Source organism: Telopea speciosissima, chromosome 2, assembly GCF_018873765.1.
Source record: "Telopea speciosissima isolate NSW1024214 ecotype Mountain lineage chromosome 2, Tspe_v1, whole genome shotgun sequence".
In the NCBI taxonomy this organism is placed as follows: domain Eukaryota; kingdom Viridiplantae; phylum Streptophyta; class Magnoliopsida; order Proteales; family Proteaceae; genus Telopea; species Telopea speciosissima.
In genome coordinates, this window is record NC_057917.1 from 49981522 (window position 1) to 50007177 (window position 25656).

Here is a 25656-nt window from a genome sequence, read left to right on the forward strand (position 1 = left end):
CCACCACGGCTGAAGTTAGAGCCTTCCTTGATATAATAAACACATATAGTGCACATTCTGGGCAAAGCATTAATATTCACAAAACAAGAGCTTACTACAGCCCGAATGTTACCGCCTTTACCAAAAGAAAGTTGAAAGGCGCCTTTCTAAATCACCCCCAGTTCAGTAATCAATGTATATCTTGGCATTCCCCAAATAACTAGGAAACTTAGATAAGGTCATTGTGCAGGGCTTCTTCAAAGAGTGAACCAGCTATCAGAATCATGGAAATCGAAGTTCCTCTCTATTGTAGGAAAAACAATGTTGATTCAGTCCACGTTATCTTCCATGCCATTATATTTTATGTCTTGCTTCCTTCTTTCGGATGCAGTACTCTGATAGCTTGACTCAACCAACAGAAAAATCTTTTGGTCAAAAGAAGATGGAACTAGCCCATCCACTATCATCAGCTGGAGCATGATTTGTCAGCCGAAAAGATGTGGTGGACTCAACATAAAACTGTCAGAACCAATGAATTAGGAGGCTCTCCTAGCTAAGAAAGCATGGGAACTCCTTGCTCTGGGGAAGATTAATGAAGAGACAATACTTCCCCCATGCTAGCATCTTACAAGCTTCCTTCACCGCTAGAGATTCGTGGAGATGGAAATCAATTGCAAGGGCGCTACCCCTTTTAAAGAAAGGGCTATTCTTCCAAGTCAGTTCAGGTGCACACATCAATCCTTGGATGGATTACTAGATCCTAGATTTCCCCCCTTCTGCTACCCCTTTCCCTTTACCCCCAAAATGCTCCACAAACAGTTGTTGCTTTCATTAACCCATCTTATAACTAGATTGTTGAAGCGGTGTGTCATTGGTGGCCTCCTAATATTGCCTACCAAATCTTCTCCATCCCCTTCCCGATATTTTCAATAGAGGAAAAATATATATGGTTGCACACATCATCTGGTAAATTTACTGTTGCCTTAGCATATAGCCTAGCTATAAAGAATTTGATTGAAACTATGGCATATGCCTATAGCACCTAAAATCGAAGTCTTCACGTGGAAACTTTTGCATGGACGCCTCCTAACTGCGGCCTAGCTTACTCTCGGATTGGGAATTCCAAATCAGCCCTGCTTCCCTAAGTTGCTCCCATGGCATTGTGGATGTTGATCATCTCTTTCTCTACTGTCGCTTGGCGCAAGATGTATATATGGAGACTAATCGGTATTCAAGGTATGAATATGGCTGAGAGCATAGCAGATCAAACTAACAATACTGATATTATTGAAGGCTACTCGAGATAATCACCACCTTAAGAAGGGACCTTTCTTCCTCAACTTGCTATGGAGCTTATGGATTGCCCACACGAACCTTGTTTTTTGACACAACTTTACTCTGGTAGAGCACACAGTAAGGAAAGCAATCGCTTTCATGACACAAGCTATCAAACACCTTAATGGGATCAGGACTTCTCGGCATGAGGTTCATTTTGCTCATTCCCTTAGAGAGAGCAACTTTGTGGCAAATGCTTTAGTAGGGTTCGGAGCCCCCACACACTCCAGCCAATTGTGTGAACATTCTTTTCTTTGTTTTGTATCTGTCTGGCCCTTTGTTGACTCATGTAATCTTTTTTACCCTCGGGGTTTTAGTTTAATGAATCTCTTTACCAAAAAAAAAAAAAAAAGTAAACAAGTGAAACTTCCACCTTTCCAAACATTTTATATTCTCGAAGCTCAAGCTACGAAGATCTATCCCTCATGCTTCTGAATTCTAATTGCCTCTTCTTATCACCGTTGTTGGTCTTGAAATAGCTGCTCACCAATTCCACAAAAGAGGACTAGTGAACACTACTCATTTGTACTTAATATCCTTCTTCGTTTTTCCTTTTTAACTGCCAGTTTGTTTATTCTTTGCCTTCAATGTTCAGCAAAGGTCTGCAACAAGGTAGGGTTGGACCGGGTTTTTTAAAACTCAGCCCAACCCTGAGTCCCCTTAATTAGGTCTAGGCCCGGTTTAGCCTTGACTTAGGGCTTGTAAAATCCAACCTTGACCTACCCTCAGGGCCAGACCGAGTTGATGCTGACTGGCCCTAACCATAGGGAGGGGTGAGGGAGATGCAGGGGCTGGGCCAAGCCGGGGAAAAGAAGAAGACAAGGTTGGGCTACGCTAGGCTCAGCCCAAGGCCTCAACCCTAGCCCGGTCCAAACCCGAATAAAGGCCAGACATACTCAACCCTGACCCACCCTCAGGGTTAAGGGTATCTCGGCCCAGGCTCTGTTCAAGCTCAGGCCCAGACTAGCACCCCTAGTTGAGTTTAATGGTATTAAGCGGGCAAGAGTCATACATGTGTTCATCACTAGAGCTCCTAATGTCTCTGAAACTAATTGACAAAGACAAAAAGCACCCAAAGTGACCTCGTTTAACCTGTAAATCACTGTTGGAAAAACAAGTCTGATGGGAAGACTCTTTAACTCCAAAAAAAAATCTGCTCAAGGGCTTGAAGGCTCGCATAGTGTTAAAAGTGAGAAAACTTTGTCCAAGTTTACTCGTCACTTGTGACTAGGTATTTTTATCCTGATAGATCAAACCTTGCCAAACTTTATCGTTCCCCAACCCCCTCCCCAAAAAAAAAAAATTCTTGTCCTTAGGCATTCATTATGGTCTATAATCACCTGTATGTAACTTAACTTGTCCTTCCCCCCCCCCCCTCACAAAATTCATAGATTTGTGGCTCTTTGAAATTTCTTATTTTTTAATGATTTATGTATCGAGCCACTTTGACCAAATTTGACTTGCACGAATCACCAGGTTTAGTTGAGGGCTAATCAAATTAACAAAAATGATTTCCAACAAAACGATTACATAATTGTAAAAACAATTAGTTTGGTACTAACTGTAAGAACAATTGAAATACAACAAAATAGAATAAAATAATGTAATCATTTCTTTTCTGTTTTTTTTTCACCATTTTCTCTCCCTTCAACAACAATTTACTTTCTATGTATTTAATCAGAGTTGTCCTGTGACTCATGTTCAAAAATAACAATGACTAGGTTCCAAGATTACCACCAAAAGCTTTTGTTGTGGCCGTCCTAGCTGCCAAATGAAAACTTGAACTCACCTACTTTCGCATCGGTTACAGATTCCCAGAAGGATGGTTTTTTCTGCTTCGCTGCCTTCTCTTCAGCTTTTGACACAAGCTGTTCAATTGTTCCAGTGAAAGAAGCTTCAATAGCACTCCTGAACTTGTCATACAAATTTATCCTGTCTATTGTTCCAGATACAAGCTCACTTGCATTTGGTCTTTTGAGAAAATCCAAGACGTTTACCAAATTCCTCCTAAAATAACAAAAACAAACAAATATAACAATCAAAAGCTGTAAAAGCAAGACAAAAAATTATAAGTCTAAACGAGTGGTGATGCAGAAAACAAAAAATTTATAGGTCATACAGTACTAGGAAATTCAATATTTAGACCCCAATAAAGTGAGGTACATTGTATTGCTTACACCTTCGGTGCCAATTCTTACTTTTGTTCGTACTGGAAAAGGAGTATTAAGTGACTGGGATATGACAAAGAAAAGGCTTATTCCTGAACTGTCAATCACCAGAACCTATACCTCCCCCCCCCCCCCCTCCCTCTTTCCCTTACAGCCACTATAGCGGAAAAGCACATAGCTTTTAAATTTTTCATTATCAGAGTTCTCTATTTACGCACCTGCCAGCTAAAGCTGTTGAGAGTATTGGGTTAATAAAATAAGATAATTTGTTTATCTCCTATGATCATGAATTTTGAAAACTCCCATTGACGCTCTTCTTTGCTAAACTCAACAAATGACATCAGAATAGTCCCCCCTAAATAACTATGTGACAAGATTCCCACTCTAGTCCTCTTTTCTTTACTGTAATACTGAATTTGAAGAGTCAAAACAATACCAAAACAGAATCGAATTACAGAGAAGTTCCAGATTAGGAAGAATAATCATATATCAAAATCAGGTAGTAGGGAACCCTCGCTGAAAATAACAGATCAATCCAATGGTTGGATTAGGAGTTATGAAGTAATCCGCGTAATACTAGGAGAGGTAAATAACAGTAAAATCACAAACCAGAATAATACTCAGAAAACAGAATTATAACAGCCAATAGATTCTGATCATGACATAAACCTCAGAAACATTAACCAACATAAATAGTAGCTCGATTTAGTAAGGCTGCGTACATTATGACCCCCCCCAAACCCCGCAGTGACAGGAGTCTCGTGCACTGAGTACGCCTTTTCTTATGCTAAATCTGGAAAAGAGGGGCAGAACTGGGAGATAATAATCATCTCCAGATCAGCCGACCCGATCTGCACCAAATTCTGGTCAAAGGCTTCTTTCAGGTAGATATTGACTGTGCCCCAAAAGACGAGGATGATCTGATGGTTGAATTTCCTCAACTAGATTGTCAAAAAACGCTTGTATGTGAATCCTTGGACAGATTATAAAAGTTGCAGAAAACTAAGGATTACTTACTAGTTACTTGATCAGTGAAGGAGAAGAAGGAAGAAGAACAAGAATAAAGGTAAGAGTACGAGCACCCGGGCTTCCCGATACAAGGTTTTGGATGGATAAAACACCAACCGAGACCTTGATCAAACACAAGGGGTTCTCCACGCATGGAAGAGAGCAGACAAAGCTTTTCATTAATCAAAATCCGTGTACAATGCTAAACCCCCTTACAAACTTATATAGAAAACTCAAAACAAAAAAATAGTCAAACACTAAAGAGGAGAGGTCTAACCCAATCCTTAACTAATAAGGTAAATAAACTGACTCAAAACACTGGACTTATAGAATCCTAATCCAGCCCAAACTAAAACTGACAAGGAAACTGACTCAAAAAAGGACTGGACTTATAGAATCCTAATCCAGCCTAACTAAAACACTTGATACAACAACAAACTCAGCCTTATCCCAACTTAATGGGGTCAGCTACATGAACCCAATCAAACAAAGTAGATAAAAATTGAGAAGTGAAAGAGAAGAATGGGAAATGAGATGAGAAGTAAAAAATGACAAATGACAAATGAACAAAGGAACAACGGAAAATAAAAGAAAAGCGAATGAGGAATGGCAATGCCTAGCAAGTCAGGAGAACCTTATTTAAATAGGATCTAAAGCTCTATCTAAGGTCATACATGACACGAAACCTAGACTATGCATGTCCTTTCTCACAACTTCTTCAATTGGAATCATATCACTAGGCCTTCGTTGAACATGACCAAACCACTTCAGCTCTGATACAATCATTCCTTACTTTATCCTTCCTTATTTTTCCACACATCCATCTTAACATCCTCATTCTACCACACAAAGCTTCTCAATATCACACTTCTTAACTACCCAACATTCTGCCCCATACATCATAGCTGGTCGAACAACAGTCCTATAGAACTTTCCTGACTAAAACACTTAATAACAATTAAAATAAGGGGAAGGTTTGCTGCCCGGTTGCATGGCTCCTGCACCAGCATGGGGGTCAATGAGGGGGAGTGTAGGGGCATGCAACAGGAGGGGCGGGGCAATCATTCCCTCCCTATGTGTGTGTGCAGGGGAATGTGACCAGGCTTTTCTTTTTCCATTAAAATAATGTTGGAACCGCTTCCTCTAAAAAACCGACCTTATAGGAAATGGAAGAAACAATATGTTTATCACACAGGAGCTCTAACACGGCGGACTATCCAAAGTGGGATACAGGTGGATAAATAATTTAGCACCTGCCCGCTTCCAGGGGTACTCGATACCGTGACCCCTGCCTACTCTGATACCATGTTAGAACTGCTTCCTCTAAAAGACCGACCTTGTAGGAAATGGAGAAAACAATATGTATATCATGCAGGAGCTCTAACACGGCGGACTATCCAAAGGGGGATACGGGTGGATAAATAATTCAACAAATAAAGAAATAAACACGCTTTACTAAATAATCCTATATACCTAGCCTCTACCCATATAAAAGGCCCATTAAAGTGGCCCATTACAATGAAAACACATGGGATCAAAGGCCCAACACATATAGTCATATATAACCCAACCCAAAACTTATTTTTAATAAAATAAGTCCATTTAGGTGATTTACGTGCATCATTCTTCCTTTTCTTTTTTTTTGGGCGACCAAATGCAGTCCAATAGATCTGTCTGCATTGGAACTTTTAAAGTCAGTCAGAGCAAAGTTACTTCCAGAAATTGCAAAAGCCCTTCAATAAAATGATCAGCATCTTCCCTCTGTCTGAAGTTAACAAAAGCAGCTATTGTTGAAGTTAACACAAATCTTCCCTATTTGGTACACCAAAATGAAAATTATTATTTCTCTTCAATGTAAATGTGAAAGCAGCGCCCAAAGTGCCAAGCATTCGAGGAACGATAGTGTCTCGCGCGGGCGGTCAACATCTGGCTAAGATCCGTTCTTGCTTAGAAGTGCACAATCCATTTCATAAAGCTTTCCACAGCACGGGAGATAAAGAACATGTTTAATAAGCACTAATTTACCCCCTGAAGACAGAACTTTGGCCTTCCAACCTTCCTCTGAATCTTTTAAATAAGATCCATAAATATTCATAACGAGCACGTCCTATGTTTATACTTTGACGAATATCAGCTCACTGCTTATTAAAACTGCCATGCCAGGGAAGACAAGCACCTGAAGAAGATGGAATCCAAAAAAGGTGTGGTCTCACGGGACCCCATTTCCCCCTAAACCTTCTCTCCTCAACCGAGCCCATGGATTATAAAAAAATGTTGCCAAACAATAGCAAAGCGAGCAAAGGGATTATTTAGATCTTACTCACCAAAATATATAGCCAAAAACAGAAATTAGAGCTAACATAAAGTATGAAAAAAACTCAACATAGAAGCAGTTTGAAATGTCTGAATGACACAGCAAGGAGACAGAGAGAAGGATAACAAGTTAACAAGTAATCAATGCTTTTTCCAGCATAATTTTTGCTCACGAAAGAGCTAGGTAGCAAATCATGTAAGGTGGTCAATCATGAAAATGTTCTAAAGCAGGGGAATAAACCCAAAATTTTCTATACTAGGTGCTTTCTGTCATTGACATTGTAATGGTGACTGATGAGGCAAGAAAAGTAGCAAAAAACAAACATTTACAAGAATAAGGGAATAAAGTTTCTGCAATCTTAGTTCGAAAAATAATCTTACTCCAACATCAGAAAAACATTATTTTTGTGAGCCGTTGAGGAGATCCACTGAATAACGGACAGGCTAGACCAAACACAAAATCAACATCACCTGGGTATGGCAAGGATATGACTTGGATACTTCATTTTGTCAGGTTATTGTTGGATGTATAGCTCTATCGAAAAATGTGAAGAAATTAAGACACAAACTTGTTTCCATGGGCAACTCATGACTCTAGGATATGAAACAAAGTCATTGAGATTGGCGGGCACAACATCTTAAATAACAAGAAAAACAGAAAGCTACGTTAGGAGAGTAGGATATAAACATGGAAATTTTGAAACTGCAAATCTAGTAAATGAATTTTGAAGTTTAGATATCAATACAATTCCAAAATCTGTCTAATTCTTTAGCATCTTATTCCTACCACGAACAACCATAATGTCTTTCAACCATGACCACTCAGTTACTAGTATTCAATTTCATTTGGTATGTTGCAACCAAATTGCGTTCCCATTTCTTTTTCAAATCCTTGAATTGTTGAAACATTTCTACATATACTAAGTTCATACATTGCACATGAATGTTAAATAATATCATTGATAAGAATTAAGAAAATAACTTATTACAGAAAAGAAAAAAGAGGGAGAAACCCTAAATGCATTATTATATCATGTTAGGCTTAAGGAATGATTTAAAAAAGGGTTCTAAAAGACCCAACCAAAAAAGACAATACTTTGATCATTCTAACAATTCACTCCAATTCCATCTAAGATCAGTCATGTAAGGATTTAGAGAACTCTTCACAAGTGACCCCAAAGCATCTGCAGTTCTTTCGCAACTGAAGCTAATCAATGGAAGCACTCGCTTAATGAATGAAAGGCTCATCACAAGGACTACCAAAGTTCATACTTCATGAAAGGTGACCCTTCCTGCTGGAGGCTTTAAAGCAACAACGAGGAACCAAATCACAATCCAGCACATTTCAAAAGCAACCAGAAGGATGAACCAGTCTCTACAGAAAAACTGTAATTGAAGACGGTGATCAAATCTCTCAACCATCAACCATGGAAAAACCAGAAAGCAAAGTCGGGCTGACTAATTTGGATTTGGGAAGGTTAAATGAGGTTTCGGCTCTTATTAGCAGCTCAAATGTGATGTTGACAGATCCCTGTGGATGCAAGATTGGTTCTTTTGTTTCAGCCTAAGTCTTGTGGGGTCGTTGGCTTGAGCGGAACCTTAGGGTTTTCATGGGTTCTAGTTGCCAGGTTTTAAGGTTTTCAGTAGGGATGTGGAGAGTTTGTCCATGACTGATGTATGTACTAAACTAGTACTCTCTTTTATGGTTTAGTCCAGCTGCAGTGGCTGGAGCCTTGCACGGTAATCAGGCCTGCTGTATCTTTTTCTGAGGGTGTTTTATACCCCTTTTCAATATAATTCCTCTTGAATTATCACACACACACACACAGGGGTAAGAAGTGGCCCTCAATAATCAAGTGATCAACAGTAAAAGCAGACCTTTTCAGGGATATCCTATGGTCGGACAATCCTAGCAGAGAAGAGTTAGGATAAGACAAAGAAAGAGACTCCAAACAAGATTTGACTCTAAGCTAACCTGTACCTCATATCTCCAGGCCCTAATCATCTCTGTTGAAAAGGATGAGAACCCTGGTAACAAGTATATAGAAGCTTATTGGAAGTTCCTAAACTTTTTGTTATCAATGCGTTGAGCAGCACATTATATTGTCATTGGTGTCAACACAAGTGCAGGTGCATGAGTGTTCAAGCAGTGGTTCAAATTCACATTATATTTAGATACAGTTGTATACTGATGGTAGAGAAGGCGGGCCTTGGTGCACCGGTGAAGGTTTCTCCATTGTGACCAAGTGGTCACGGGTTCGAGTCTGGAAACAGCCTCTCTGCGAAAGCAAGGGTAAGGCTGCGTACACTATGACCCTCCCCAGACCCCGCAGTGGCGGAAGCCTTGTGCACTGGGTATGCCTTTTTGTATACTGATGGTGCATGGTGCATCATGGTGCATGGGTGTTTTATACTATGTTGCTGCCAGCTGTTTTATATATTTCAGCATATTGGTTCGATGGTTCAACCAAGTGACAGTTCAATACTTGATGGTTTTAAGATCGGTCAACAGCTCATTGGTTATTTGGTGCAGCAAATTTAAAAGTTAGGCAATTAGAGTCATGCATCCACAAGGTAATATGGTTTCAGCATGTGAAGTTGGGTTCGGCCAACTCTTTGATGAGTCACCATGATGATGTAATCAAGCACTATAACCAGCAGTACCTTGGGGTATATAGTATATTTCAGCAAGTAAGCAAGCACTATAAGTTGATGAAGTCAGCAACCCTTATAGACTCGGCCCTAGCAGTACAGCCGTCCATTGTTTTGGGCTCCTAAAACTAATCCTAAGCTATGCGTGGTCTGCTACTATATCTCCTTATTGTTCTCACTCTTTTGACCACATAAGATATAAAAGGAGGTTTCCAGGCCAGCTGGTTTGCTTTCTCATGAGATTAAAAGAATGGATTTTTTTATAGGCATTGGATTGGGTAGCACGGTGAATCAAGTTGGCTTTATGTCAGGTAGATCCACGACAAAAGCTATCTAATTATTGAGGAGGCTCATGGAACGATATAGAGATAGCAAGAAGGAACTCTATATGGTCATTATCAACCTGTAAAAAGCCTATGACCAAGTCCCTAGAGATTAATCAGACATGTTCTAGTGAAGAGAGGGGTATTGAGTAAATATGTGGATGTAATTAAAGATATGTATGAGGGCATGGTGACTAATGTGAGGTATGTCGGAGGTCAGGGCAAGGAATTCCCAATTACGAATGGGTTACATCAGGGATCAACTTTAAGCCCTTACCTTTTTGCGCTTATCATGGATGAGCTAACAAAGAGCATTCAAGACGAGGTCCCGTGGTGCATGCTCTTTGTAGATGATATCGTTTTTGTGGATGACACAAAGAACTATGGAGATCAACCTTGGAATCAAGAGGCTTTAAGATTAGAACGAAGACCGAGTATATGATAGGTAATTTTAGTCACACTATGACGGATATTGATATGGTGCAAATTGAGTAAAGAGAGATCCCGCAGAGTGACCATTTTAGATATCTGTGGTTAATCATAAGTAAAGAAGGTGACATAGAGGATGATGTCTCACAGAGAATTAAAGCTGGATGGATGAAGTGGAGAGGTGTGTCCGAAGCCCTATGTAACCATCGTATTCCTTTAAAGCTTAAAGGAAAGTTCTATAGGACTATTGTACGACTAGCTATGATGTATGGGGCAAAATGCCGGCAGTTAAGAAGTGTCATATTGATAAGCTATGTGTAGCAAAGATGAGGATGTTAAGATGGATGTGTGGAAAAACAAGGAAGAAAAAAGTATGGAATGAACGCATTAGAGCGGACTTGGGAGTCGCCCCGATCAATGACAAGCTCTGAGAGAGTCGTTTAAGTTGGTATGGTCATATGCAAGGGAGGCCTAGGGATGCCCCAATACGGAGGAGTAATATGATTCCTATTGAAGGAGCTAAAAGAGCTAGGGGCAGGCCTAAAATGACCAGAGGGGAAGTGGTGCGGAAGGACATGCATAGTCTAGGTCTTATTCCAAATATGACCTCGGATAGAGCCTTTTGGAGGGCAAGGATCCATTTAGTAGACCCCATCTAGCTGAGATTCTCTTGACTTGTTGGGTTATGCCTCTGTCCTCTTACTTTCATCTTTCATCTTCTTTTTTTTTTCAATCTTTCATTTGTCATTTTTTTTTTTTTTTCCAGTTCTCATCTCATGCCCATCCCCTTATTCCCATCTTTTCATTCCCATGTTTTGTTTAGACCTCGGTTTACCTACTTTGTTTTGTTTGGATCCATGTAGCCAAACCAATTAAGTTGGGATAAGGCTAGAATTTGTGGTTGTTATTGAGCAGCAAGGAGATTGATGACTCAAATATTGAATATGGATGAGGTTCAATCAGCATGTGGAGAGTGTTTCAATAACTAGCAGCCAACGAAAAGGAGTCTTTAAAGACAGCAGCATGTGATTATATAATAAAAGGAAGTGGACTTCTATCCATGTGTGAACAAGCTCCTAGTTGCTGAGCATAGTTGTCTTGACGCCTAGGCAACCCAAGGCGTTAGAGAGGGTCCAAAATCAAGGTGACACCAACTACGTGACCAAGGCATCCAAGGCGCCCGCCTAGGCGACACCTTGACAACTATGTTGCTGAGTTTTTAAATCTTAATCTATTTGGGACCATACACCACTTGTAGTGCAGCTTTTAGCTCCTAAGAAAAAAGGTAAGTCTTTTTTATCATGAAGCTAAATGGGAGGGACATCAAGATCTCCCAAATGTGATTTCTAGCTCTTGGAGCTCTTGATTTCTAGCTTGTGGGGGAGTTGGGTTTTTTTCGTTTTGCTTTGGCGAAAAGGATCTGACAAGTCACGGTGGTTTTCTAGAGGTTGCTTCTCAAGAAAGTTTGGTTTGCTTCTCGAGGGAGCTTGCTTGGCCAGCCAGCCTCTTTTCTCTTCCATCCGTTTCCCTGGTTTATAAACCTAGGGATTTCTTTCCCATTTCTTTACTGAGAGTGCGAGTAGTTCTTTGAGTCTGTGTGCTACTTCCTGCAAGAGGTTTCTTGGCGATTTTGGTCTCGGAGTTCTCCTCCGAACACTTTTTCGCCGACTGATTGTCCGAAGATAGCGTGAGGAGTATCCTGTAGGTTCGTTTCCTTTCGTCTTTGTTTCTCTGGTTTATGCGTTTCGGTTCTAGTAAAGGTTGGTGTCCTCTCCTTCCTTTTTGCTAGATCTGGTTATCTTTAGTTTTCTTTCTAACCCTGGTTATCTCTTGCGTCTTTTCCTGTTGCTGCATTGATTTTGGTTATGATTGAGTATTGTCGCTTGAATCATTTGGGTTCTGAGATCCATTCTGTGTTTGTATTATCTTTCCTTTTGCTTACAGATCTTTTTTGGTTCTTTGTCTGTCGATCTATCTCTCTATTAGCTTCGATCTTCAGGCTAGTTCTTTTTTGAGTAAAGATCTGGTTTTGTTTCTTTGTTTGTTCGGCTTGATGATGTTTTTAGATCTATTATCTTGTGCTTCTCTGTCGATTTTCTTTACTTTACTTAGTTCTTTTTTACTTACATGCTTCTATACATCTATTTCTTTCCTTAGAATGATGCTCGGTTAGTGTTTTGTTATTTCTTATTCTAGTTTTCTTTGTATGCTTCTGTTGCTGTGTGTGTTTGTTTCTTGCTTTCTTTGATCTGCGTTTTGCAAATCTGGTTATCTCTGTTAGGCTAGGTCTTTTGTTCTTGTCGTCTTACAACTATTATGCCATAGTTTTTGCTTTCTCTCTTGTAGATTTGGTTGCTTTTGTCTCTTTAGAACTGTTGCTACCTAACTTTCTTTCTTCCATGCTTCTGTACATCCCTGCTGTGCTTAGATTGGATCTATGATCAAAAATTGTTTGGATCTAATCTGTGTGCCTCTCATTAGTTTACTTCTCTCTTGCCTAGACCTTTAATGTTTCTGTTTCCTTTCTGCATATATTTCACTCTTTTATGTTGAGCTTATGGTTTTCTTTTCTCGACTTAGGTGCATTCCTTTTTGGTTTGTTGTCTCTCTTTACTTTGGCCATAAAGATCCTTTTGAATTCGGTGGTGATACAGGTATACCATTTTTCCCTTTTCAGTTCCAGTTTCTATCTCCTGTTGGTTCTTATCTCTTGTCCTGGAGACTCTTGTTTTGTGGCAGGTTCAAAGGGATTCTCGTATGCTTGTGCTACTTCAGCTGCTTGGTTTTGAGAATTTGTTGGGGAAGGTGTTTGTCTTGTAATTTCTGTGTCTGGAACGGAGTGGTGTTTGTTCTTGGAGGTTTGTTGTTGTCTTTTGGTTTTATTGAAGGAACTTTTTTGTATTTGATGGAGGACTGTGTGTGTAAATCGGAGATAGATTTTAATAATAGTCCCTCTGTTATAGAGGCAGAAATTGTAATGGGCAACTTGGATGTAATGAGTAGTATCAACTAGGAAAAAGTTCTTGTGGGGAAGGTTATTAGTCAGAAAAGGATTTCAGCTACCACAATTTTGAAGGTTTTATCAGCAGCGTGGACATTGCAGCGGGGGCTGATGGTGAGACAGGTTGAGGCGAATATCTTCATCCTTCAAATGGAAGGCCAAGAAGAAATCCGAATTGCTTTGGAAGAGGGCCCCCGGCTGATTAAGCAATTCCTCTTTGTACTCCAAAAATGGAATAAAAATACCCCCCCCATTGTCTCTGTTTTGATTGGGTGGATCTGTGGGTCTATATCTACAACCTTCCCTTGCATCTGCATACAAGGGAGATAGCAATTCGGATAGCCTTACAAATAGGCATTTTTAAGAGGGTCCGCCTTCCCACCTCTCTTAGGGATATCACCAAATCCCTGTCTATCTGAATCTCATTTCGCCTAGAGCTCCCCCTCCGATGTGGTGTGCGTCTAATTCTCCCCGGAGAAAAAGCAATTTGGCAGAATTTGTCTACGCAAAGCTACCTACCTTTTGCTATTATTGTGGCGAAATTGGTCACAAAATTCGTACCTACAGGTTACTCCTCACGCTATCGTCGGACAATCAGTCGGCGAAAAAGTGTTCAGAGGAAAACTTCAAGACCAAATCGCCAAGAAACCTCTCTTAGGAAGTAGCATAAAGAGTCAAAGAACTACTCGCACTCCCAGTAAAGAAATGGGAAAGAAATCCCTAGGTTTATAAACCAGGGAAAAGGACGGAAGAGAAAAGAGGCCAGCTGGCCAAGCAAGCTCCCTCAAGAAGCAAACCAAACTTTCTTGAGAAGTAACCTCTGGAAAACCACCGTGACTTGTCAGAGCCTTTTCGCCAGAGCAAAACGAAAAAAATCCCAACTCCTCCAGGAGCTAGAAACCACATTTGGGAGATCTGGATTTCCCTCCCATTTAGCTTCATAATAAAAACACTTACCTTTTTCTTAGGAGCTAAAAGTTGCACCACAAGTGGTGTATGGTCCGATCCTAAGTAGAAACATCCTGAAAACATTACTCAGTTCAGACCTATTAGCCTTTGTTGTGTTTTTTATAAGGTCATTGCCAAGTATCTTGTCAACCGCCTTAAACCTATGTTAAACTCTTTGATCAGTCCATATCAAAGCGCTTTCATTCCTTCAAGAGCAATTTCAGATAATACTTTTGTTGCTCATGAAATTCTCCATCAAATACGCTCTTCTAAATCTGAATATGGGTTTATGGCTGTGAAACTTGATCTTTGCAAAGCCTATGACAAATTTGAATGGTCTTTTCTCCAGCATATTTTGGTTAGGATGGGTTTTGAGGGGAAATGGGTTAGTTGGATTATGAAATGTGTCAACTGTATCCTACCATATTAAGGTCAATGGATCTGTCATTGGAAGAGTTCTTCCTCAACGTGGCCTCTGACAAGGGTGTCCCCTTAATCCCTATCTTTTATTCTTTGTCAGGAGGCCCTCTCTTCTTATCTCTTGAAGGCTGCGCTTAATAAACAAATCTTTGGTATGAAGACAAGCCGAGCTGGCCCTCGTGTCACTCATCTTCTCTTTACTGATGATTGCATGTTATTTTTAAAAGCAAGCCTTGAAGAGAGTGAGACACTGTTGTCATTATTAACGGATTATTGTTTAGTTTCGGGACAATCAATTAACATTCGTAAATCTAGCATCCCGTTTAGCCCAAGAGTTCCTTCCCAGACTAAAGATGCAATTGCTCTAGCTTCTGATTTTCCTTTGGTAGAGAACCATGGGAGATATCTGGGACTACCAACAGATTTTGGTTATCAAAGAGAATGCTATTCTCTAGTATTACTGGAAGGGTTCAAGCTCGATTATCAGGTTGGAAGGAATCTCTTCTCTCACTGGCTGGGAAAGAAATTCTAATAAAGTCTATTGCTATAAGCATACCAACTTATGCTATGTCTATGTTCTCCCTACCATGTTCTACCATTGCTAACATAACCAACCTTATCCGTCAATTTTGGTGGAAAGATAGGAATGGGAAAGGAGTATGTTGGAAAAAGTGAGATGTCCTTTGTTCTCACAAGGTTGTAGGTGGTTTGGGCTTTAGGGAATTAGGATCCTTTAATCAAGCGTTTTTAGCTCGCCAAGGCTAGCGCATTCTCCATAATAGCAAGGACCTTTGGGTTAGAGTTAAGGGAAAATATTTTCCCACTTCTTTTCTCAAAGCCAAGAGTAAACTGAATTGCTCCTGAGGTTGGCAAAGTATCCTTAGAGGTAGTGATTCCCTTTTGCTTGGCCTTTGAAGATGTATTGGCAATGGTCAAACTACTAGAAATTTTGAGGATGTTTGGGTTCCTTCTCTCCCAAGAGGGCACCTCTCTAGTTCTCATCCAAACACTAGATATGCTTTGGTTTCTAGCCTTATCCATCCGGTGACTAAAGAGTTGGATTTGCACGCTCTCTCAAACTTGTTTTCATCTAATGAGGGGTTGGCTATTAGGTGTCTTCCTTTACCAACTTCAAATATTGAGGATAGTTTGGTATGAGCCCCTGCAAAAAATGGAACTTTTCGGTCAAATTGGCTTATCACACCACTTTTAGGACTGACATTACTAGTCCTTCGCCTTCTTCTGATCTGTTTTGGAAGTGGTTATGGAGTCTTAAGCTTCTTCCTAAAATCAAATTATTCCTTTGGTGTGCAAGCTCTAATACCCTTGCAGTAAATGACCTCCTGTTTCGAAGGTCTTTGGCGCAATCACTCAATATTCCTTTTTGTAATAAAATCGAGGAGTCCATAGTTCATGCCTTAGTCCATTGCCCTTTTGCATCTACTTGCTGGCATTTCTCTCCTCTGAGAGTAGATACCCAACTTTTTAATGGTTCAAGCTTTAGGGATTGGTTATCCTTTTTAACCGTTTTAGGCCAGAATTGCCAAAATATAGGGGATTTTACATTACATTGGACTTCTCTTTGTTGGAAAATTTGGAGAACAAGGAACAGATTTATTTTCAAATTTATTCAACCAGATCTTCGAACTCTAATGTCTTCTTTTTATTTGGTTTTGGAAGAGAGTGTGATTGGTCTTCAAACACCTCTATCGCCAAGCTCTATACACTCCGCAAGGCTTGAGTCCCCACTAAGGCCCCCTTTGCCTTGCTTTTACACTTTTACTGATGGTGTCCGGTCCGCTAGCTCATGTAAAGGTGGCTGTGGCGTTCTTTTTTTTGGATTATTCTGGATCTTTCCTAGTAGCCCGTTGCAAAGCAGTGATTGGTAGCCACGTCACTTGAAGCTGAGGCTGTTTGTGATGCCGTCGTTCTTGCAAGTAGTCTTCAGTTGCCTAATTTGCAAATTCATTCAGATTGTCTTCCGGTTATCCATGCACTTTAGGGACTGCATTCTGCTTTGGACTAGGTGTCGCAAATAGTGGTTGATGATATCTTGTCACTTTGTAGTAGCTTTTCTTTTATTTCTTTTCAGCATGTTTCTCGAGACCTTGTTAGAGGAGCTCATTTTCTTGCTAAAGGAGCTTCTAGGTTTAGTTTGTCTCGTTTTGGGTGGTCTCATCCACCCCCCAACCTTGTACATCTTTCAGCCGGCCAGAGTTTCTCTATTGCCAATTTCTTCTAATAAAATTCTGTCTTTGACCCAAAAAAAAAATCTATTTGGGATATAGTAGGACTCCTAAGTAGTAACTCAGCAGCTTCTCTCAGAGCTATTTCAGTAGTTAAATCTAACTGGGACTCCTTGCTCCTGTATGAACAGAAATATCTCAGCAAGATATCAACCAGTAGTTGAGTTGGGCCCTATGTTCAGTTCTAAATTCATTATATTGAAGCACAGGTTCGGCCAGCAGTCTCAGATGAAGAAAGATTTTAAGAAAGAAACCTAAGATTCAGCAGCTGTTAATACACTAAAGCTTGAGAAGAACTCCTCATTTAAGTATAATATTACAGTAGGAGTTAGATTTCTTATTACAGCAAAGATTCTGAAATTAAAGAGGTAAGTCAGCTTTATCACATGGGATATAAAATTCTAAGTTGTGTGGGATTCTCAAAAGATCTAAAGGTTCAATAAGTGTCATCGTAAGATCAGACATCTGGTAATGTAATTCTAGATTGATAGGAGACCAACTAGAACCAATAACCAGGATCTGCTATGGATTGGGAAAATCGGCTGGGTCAAATTATGTGAAATTAGGGTTAGGGTTTGATGGGACCTAGGATTAGATGTTAGGGTTAAGTTAGGAGAGTGTGGATTATATGGGAGAGAAGAGATGCTGAAATTCATAGTTAAATCAGATGATTAAACCTGAAGTTATTGAGGACTCCTAGTAGAAATAGAATTAAGGGGCAAAAGGATAATTTTAGACAATCGGCTGAGTGGATGGTAATGAAATTTGAATCAATTCTCTCTTAGGGTTTGAGGAAGATTCGATCAAAATTTCAGCAGGTTCTAACGGTTAGATTGGCTGGGCAGAATTCTCGTGAAAATCACCTTGCTTGTGACCTTCTAGAAGGGAAGAAGAATAATTTCAGAATTTCAATTTCAGACTTATTTGTTGTTTGAAAATATCTTGAACCTTACAGAGAAATTCCAGCAACTGAATGTGTTTCTTCAAGAGATCGGCTATGGCAGAATTGAAACTTTAATGGAGCTTGATTGGAGATCGATGGAGGGGACTCGGGAAGGGGATGGCTATCTCAGCTCACCCTTGGCATCTCACCCAACCTATCTCAGGATTTTTAACAAAGGCTAAAGCCAATATTTCAATAATCAAATTCGTGTGCAATGATGGTCTCCCTTACAAACTTATATAGAAGACTCAAAAATAGACCTAGACACTAAAAAGGAAAGGCCTAACCAAGGATTAAAGTATCGGTCTGTATCGTATTGTATCGGCCTATACGTATCGGTATCAGTCGATAATGATACGATACTGACCGATACGTCTCTTTTTTTTTTTTTAAATGTATTGTATTGAGTGTATCGATATGTATTGATCGATACGTGTTGATACAAACGAAATCTCAACTTTTTCTCCCTTCAGGTCGCGCCACATAATATGTCGGGTCGGGTCGGATCCACATCATACTCGAATCCTTGGAATAAAAGACATACGCAACACTTGAAGGGAAAGGAAGGTTTTTTTTCAAAAAACTTGATCTTTTGCTTCAACTCTTGCATTTTAGTTCTTTTTTCTTTTTTTTTTTTGCTATGATTCAAGGAGAATAGGTTCAACTAACTATTAGATGTATGCTTTGTATACATTTGCAAAGATTTGAACTCAAATCCACCATTTTTCACCCAAAACCAGAAATGGCTTCCTTAAGGGTCAGTATTGTGCTTATGTTCGGTCAGTACACAACATCATCCTAGTTGCTCTTATTCTTGAAGACCTTTATAGACATGAGTTTGATCCACCCCGACATTCTTCATGGCAATAGAGTGACTCTACATGTAAGAAATCTCATCTTTTATAACCATTTCAAAGTGCCGCACTTTTCTGGTTATACATTATTCACAATTCTTAGTGTATATGCATGATATATGACATAAATTGCTTGTTTATATTGTTTTGTATGTCCAAAAGTGTATTTCCATGTGTATTTTGATCATTTTCATGTGTTTCTGCATCAATCAATAAGTATCTCCGATACGATACATCTCTTAAAATCACCCGGCCGATACGATACCATACCGATACTTGAAACCTTGGGCCTAACCCTATCCTTAACTAATAAGGTAACCTAAATTGACTAAGAAAGTAAAATAATAGAGAAAACAAACTCAAAATAGGACTCTACCTAAACTAAGGAAGTAAATCCCGTTTTCCTACTTTCTACCCATATTTTAGGCCCATTAAATTGGCCAATTACAAAATAAATCCATGGGATCAAAAGTCCAACACATATATAACCCCAACCCAAAGATTATTTCCACTAAAATAAGCCCTAAGTGACTTATTTACATCATCTGGAGTCATGTTTCAACAGTTAAATTGATTGCACATTGATTCAGCCACATCATTGAGTATAGAATTAGCAACCAATCTCATTGGTTTTTGAAATTGGAGTTGAAATTAATAGTTGCTGGCATAGTTTAAAATGTCGCCATTTCGGGCTGTTCGAGATATCCGAAATTTCACCAAAATATGGTATTTTTCCTACCATATTTCGGCACTCCATCTCGGTGGGTTTTTGGCCATATTAAGGCCTGATACTTCATGTACACCCTTATTTAAGTTAAATAAACACATTTAAACCTTCATATTGCAAAAAAGTGAACTCAAAGTGGTGTTTTGGGTTTGCACCCTTGATTGACAGTATACGGTTAGACCCTGATGTATAAATAGTTAAATACATATTGTATAAGTACTCAAAGACATAATAACAAATTGAAACAAAGTAATGAATCAAAAATAAAGTCAAATATAGCCTTTAATTTAAACTTTAAACTCAAAAATTTATAAGTGCATAAAGTCATTAGTTCAATACTCAAAAGTCAATACTCAAAGTCACAAGTTCACAACTCATAAGTCACAGCTCACAACTGTCATGAAACAAATCCTAATAATAATTGCTATGCCTTCTTAGATCGACCCCACTCATGCTCCGCTAGAGACAACATCCATTGCTCTCTGTTTGGAGGACATACGTGGAGCATGGTATAGTTTCGGAGAAGAAACGAGTGTAGTCATCCACAGTAGCCATATAAATGGAGTCATCAACATACTGAAGGTAACCTATTCTAGGATATTGATGACCAATCTGTAACTGTGAAGAAGAACCATGACTACCCACTAATCCAGTATGATGTGATGTTGGCGCTAGCAGCATGTATGGCTGGTGAGTTGGGTAGCTAGGGTATGAAAAGATGTAGTCCATAAAAGATGATCCGATGTCCCTGGGGCTGGTACTGGGACTGGGAGTCATGAAGCCGTGATCGGCCATTGGTGTCAAACATATATTTAATTGATCCCCATCCAATTTTTATTACCCCTAATTTTTTCTATTTTTATTGTAGGAAAATCAATTTTTAAAATAAGAAAATTAGAAATATAAAATACATATGTAAAAACAATTTCGACACCGTGAAGTTGTAGATCGGCCTCCAGTGTCTAACATATATTAATATCTTCACCATACAATAACTCTTGAACATAGTATTTTCAAAAAAATAGTTTTAAAAGAAAAAAATTACCTTAAATAGTGAAAAATCCTTCACAATCTTGCTAGGAGGTGTTTCCGACGTGTTTCTGGTGATGATCCGTCGAAAAAAATGAAGAACAAGTTGGAAGAGTGGAAAACAAGAAAAAAAAAAAAACCCCCAAAAAGAGCCTCTACCCAGCTCTCGGTCGATATTTCGACCGTTAGCAACGAAATATGGCTTTTATAGGGGGCCTTTAATGAGTCACGTGGGGGGATTTGTAAAATTTCGGCGATATTTCGGTATATCGCCGAAATATGCCGAAATGGCTGAAATTTTGAGGAAATCTTATACTTTTTCATTTCGCCTAGCCATTTCATCTCAGACATGTCGAAATTTCCGAAACTAACCGATATATAGCCAAAATATCGCGAAATCTTGAACCATGGTTGCAGGAACTTTCTTATGCATGGAACCTCTGAGAAAATTCTTTTAAAAAAAAAAAGGAAAAGAAGTCTAAGAGGAGCTTCACTCAAAGAAGAAAAAATATTAGTTCTGATTACTGCATAGGATCTAAGACATCATTGTAGTTAATGTCTCAGCAAATTCCTTGAGGTTCGGATTCAGCAGGTTTTATAAAAGAGTCTTCGGCCAGCAAGTTAAAGACAGAAATATTTATATTGCTGCAGACCTTTAATCAGAGAAGAAGATTGGTTTTGCTGTAAGCCTGGAACATATCAACATACAAAAAAAAAAAAAAAAAAAAAAAAGAGGGGCAAGAAGAGTTTGAGAGAAAGGTTAGAACTTGAACAGATTGGAACTTTCTTGTGTGAGCAGCTACTATCCGAGACAAGTAGGAGAAGAAGAGAGAGGAGCTGACTATGATCTGGAATATACTTCGTGCAATATAAAGTCCCATATTGCAGATCCATGAGAAATTGTTATGTGCCTAATGGGGCTCAATCTAGTGTATGGGCGTTAGATTGGGCCAGCCTAGTATGGGATAGGTTAAAGGGCTTGATTTAACACACTGCATCAGCTCTGGAGCTTTTGGCATATCAGCCAAGTACCTAACATTAGGTATCAGATCTGGGCACCATGTCATGGGTTCGAGTCACAGAAAGGGCTACCTAGAGTAGAGTGAAATCCGTTAAGAAAGGGTACTTGCTGTCAGGCAGAACCTAGGGCAGAGTGGAGCCACATGGAAAGGGCTACCTACCGCCAAAGTGAGAGCTACCTAGAGTGAGACCTGTCGAGGATGACAACTGCGGAAGCGTGGCGGTCTGTTATGTGCCTAATGGGGCTCGATCTCGTGTATGGGCATTAGATTGGGCTAGCCTAGTATGGGATAGGTTACAAGGCTTGATTTAAAGTGTTTCAGCAGCTCTTTTGGTGTAAAATGTTAGGTACTTGACCGACATGCCAAAAGCTCCAGAGCTGATGGAACGTGTTAAATCAAGCCCTTTAACCTATCCATACTAGGCTGACCCAATCTAACGCACATACACTAGATCAAGGCCCATCAGGCACATAATAGATATCCTCTAGGTAGCCTGTTGACAGAGATACATTAAAAAAAAAAGTGGAGATTTTTGCTGCTGTAACATTCTGAGAATGCCTTGATGAAGGTCTAGAGGAGAAGGAAAGAGATATAGTAGAAGATAACATCGTGTGGCAGGGTTTTTCTTCTCTGGAATTGCAATGAAGCTTCACTGAACTGGTGTGTGAATAGAATTAATGCTGCCATTGTTCTGCTGCTATGATTCTTTGATCATCTCTTCTTTTTCTGCTACTGTTATTATGAAGTACTGAAGAGAAATTTAAGGAGTTGCATTGATGCTTTTGCTGCCACTACTGTTGTCCTATGCTCCTCGATCTCTGCTAATCAGGTTCGGGTGTTCTCAAATCTGAAATTTTTACTATGGACATGCATATCTGAGTTGATATCTGAGGTTGCTTTAATCAGCCAATATTACAAGAAGTTTATCAGTTCAATTGGAGTTACATCAGTACATATTCACTATATGCTGAATTCACTATTCTATGTGGCAGTGTGTTGATGCTTTGTCAGTTGGACAGCGTAAAAACTGATATTTTGACTGATTGATTGGTTGAGAAAGACAGAGATAAGGACTGATATCTGAGATCAGGTTAAGAGACTGATCTGTTGATTATTGTGGTGATTGTGACTAATACACCTTGTCTGAGAAGGTGTTTACAGGCTGAAGACAAAGAAGACTGTTCGGGTACGCTATTGTTTATTATTTTTTCTTTGTCATTGAATATACGTTTACTCTGGGGTTGTGGGTAGACTGAATGTTTTAGGTTTTCATTGTAAACCTATTTTCATACTAAATGTATTGCATAGGTGCATGACAAGCGAGGTTGGGGTTGTAGCTCCAAACACAGTGGATGTTGTGTTGAACTTGTAAGGGGGTTGGTGCTCCAGTATCATGGATGCAATAAGAATTGGGGATTGGTACTCCTAACGGTGGGTGCAGTCGAACTATTGTATTATGCATCATACTGGGGCCGGATTTAGGTTGTAGCTCACGCAGTCATTTGTACCGTGGATGTTGGCACACGGCCGAACCACATTTTTTTTTTGTGTTGTGGTTTGTGATTTTCTTTCAAGTATTGACTGACAAGTGTGCATGTGAGGAATCATTTTTAGACATCACTGATTCATCACCCCCCCCCCTCTCAATGATACATTGGGTAGACCACTTAGAAACTGCGGAACCAGCATCAATATCCATACAGTTAGAAACTATTCTCAGGAAAGACATGCATAAGGAGGTTCATGGTGCAGAATATTTCATCACATGGCCAGAGGAGACAAGAAAACTTTCCCGATCATTGATAGAGACACACCCAGAGGAGATTAAATGCTTATGATGCTGATTTGTTTGTCTTTAGCTGCCATTACCAGAGAGGCAGAGAGAGAGCCAAAACCCTGAGGAAAAGAGGTATGTATAACTTAACAACTCCTAATCTCATTTCTGTTGGGCTGCTTTGGAGAAGTGGGACAAGGAATATCTTATTCAGGTTTGCAGGGATGTTAGATTTTCCAACCAACAATAGAACTTGTTCTCATAAGAAACTCATACTTCACTTGCAACACTATGCAGTAAAAATCAACATGGATCATAATCTTCTCAAAGATCTAGATTACAATGCTGTAAAATGATCTTTAAAAAGTGGGTTTTTTGGTTTATATAATTTGTATAAAGACCAGAAACATGTGCAATTTTAAATCAATTCCAAATTACTTTCCTCATCAGTCAGTTAACCTATAACATGGTATTTCTGGAAAGAACTGTCTTATTAAATCATCCAGGACAAAAGAGGCAAGCTTGAATCCATAAGACGAAGAAACATAAAATAAATCTCAGAACTAATTAGACTGAATTAATGAAATATATTTATCAGAAATAAGTACCAGTTGAACATGAGGGAGCGAGACAGGTATGGAAAAGGAACCAAAAAGGAATGAAAGAAAGAAGAAAGAATCTTACCGACTGACATAATTCTGTGTTATGGCTATGGATTCCTCAAGGTTGATCACCAAATGCCACCATCCGTTAGGCACAAAAATCACCTCCCCGGCTTTGCAAACACACTCAATCGGTCTCTTTTTCCAATTCCTGGTTGCTCCGTAGAAGTTCATGAACCACTCTATGATAGAAACAGGGCATGCCACCTCAGCACCATCTGGGCTAGGATGAACCCCTGGAGGAACCACGTCAGGAGGAAACAGGACCCACTTTTTAGATCCCTTGATCACTGCATTCCAAGCTGAAGTTGAATTTGGATCAATGTGGAATGAGGAACCTGACCCTGCTGGTCCAATAATCACCCACCTATAATCTGGCCTTTCATCTCCCAAAACAGAAAATAAATCCTCTCTGAAGTACAATGGAATTTCATAATCTGAACCTAATGTGGGAACTTTCTCAGCAAACTTTGGGTCGAATAGGTACAATGGCCTTTCCTCTCTCACCCTATCTGCATATCTAAAGTAATCCTCAAGCTTCATTTCGACTGGACCCGCCGAAAATCTAACATCCCTGCAAACCCGAATAAGATATTCCTTGTCCCACTTCTCCAAACAAGCCCAATTCTCCAAACACCCTTCCAATAGCACTGGCTTATTCGGTTCTTCAAAATTCAATACAAATTCCTCAACCGAAATTCCTCTCCTCCGCTCAATGTTATTCCTCTCGAGCCATTCTTGTTTCATTTCAAGGCTTGCACAGAGCCAACTCTGGAAAAGATAGTCAGAATAGAAGTCTCTAACTTTCAAATCAGAGGAACCGCTAGTCAACACAGGAAAAGAAGGATAGAGAGCAGAAATGTAAGTCGACTTCCAAGACCCGCTAAAAGAGAACCCTCCTTTAAGATGTTCTAGAACGAGGTTCCTCCAAAGAGGTTCATGGTTGCAGAAAACATAGAACGATTTGCTCACTGTAGCTAAAACACCCAAATGGGAGCCACCCAGAAACCCTAGAATATCAAGGACTAGTTCATCAGTGAGGATTCGGAGATTACCAAGGCCTGTATTCCTGGAGTTGCAGTTGGATGCACTTAACAGGAGATTGCCTAATGGTTGGACTCCATGACTGTGCGAAGGAGCAGAGCTTTTTAAGCTGAATCCATCTCCTCTGTCGCCTTCTTCTTCTTCTTCTTCTTCTTCTTCTGCTGATTCTTCTTCCTCAAGTTGAGGGTTCTGGTTTCTAATAAGAGTCCTCTTTCTCGTATTCTTCTTTTTCTTCTTCGTTCTCCTCATAATCTGGTTCAATAGGCTCCTCTTGCAGCTTAGCATTGTAGGCTTGTAGCGAAGCTTTCCGGCTGCAACTGCAGTTGCAACTCGCAACAACAGCAGGGGAGTACGGCATTCGCGGCCGCAAGAGAAGTGAGCACATTCAGAAAGCGAGGGATTCAACAAAAGGGTACAATCCGCCGAACCGCATGATCCGCGATTTTAAATCGTATTGTATTCAGATTCAGAATCCGTTTGGTTCGACTGCAGGCACCTCTTGAGTCTTGGGCCTCTTGGCTCAAGTGGACGACCCACTAGAGCGGATCGAGTCCGGCTCAAGCAAGATGTTGCTCTTTGTTCGTTCAGAGTTTGACATGTGTCCCTTGTGCAAACCGCAATCCCTCTTCCGTTCTCTACCTTCAAATTTCTTAATTCTTCCCTCTCGGATGCCAAAGGCCGTGTGAGAAAGAGTAACCAAACCTTTCCACTCTCTCATCTACAATAGCAACGTCTCACCGAAGCCATCAACTCAATCGCCGCGGCAAACTACATTTGTG

At 39.8% G+C, this 25656-nt stretch overlaps 1 protein-coding gene across 1 annotated transcript; it reads right to left on the reverse strand.

The window, feature by feature from the left end:
• Positions 1 to 2833: 2833 nt before the first annotated feature.
• Positions 2834 to 25202, reverse strand: LOC122653012 (F-box protein At5g06550). The gene is made up of 2 exons (XM_043846920.1): positions 23856 to 25202; positions 2834 to 3321 (listed from the first exon to the last, which is right to left on the reverse strand). Exons 1-2 carry the CDS (start codon positions 25160 to 25162, stop codon positions 3075 to 3077), a joined length of 1554 nt encoding a protein of 517 aa, XP_043702855.1. The 5' UTR covers positions 25163 to 25202; the 3' UTR covers positions 2834 to 3074.
• Between the last annotated feature and the right edge of the window lie 454 nt (positions 25203 to 25656).

What these genes read in the sequence shown, in the direction of transcription:
- LOC122653012 (XM_043846920.1), bottom strand. Translation starts at nt 25,162, where the DNA reads ATGCTAAGCTGCAAGAGGAGCCTATTGAACCAGATTATGAGGAGAACG. An exon ending in ACACAGAATTATGTCAGTCG is followed by an intron (nt 3,322 to 23,855) that starts GTAAGATTCTTT and finishes TTGTTATTTTAG; the next exon opens with GAGGAATTTGGTAAACGTCT.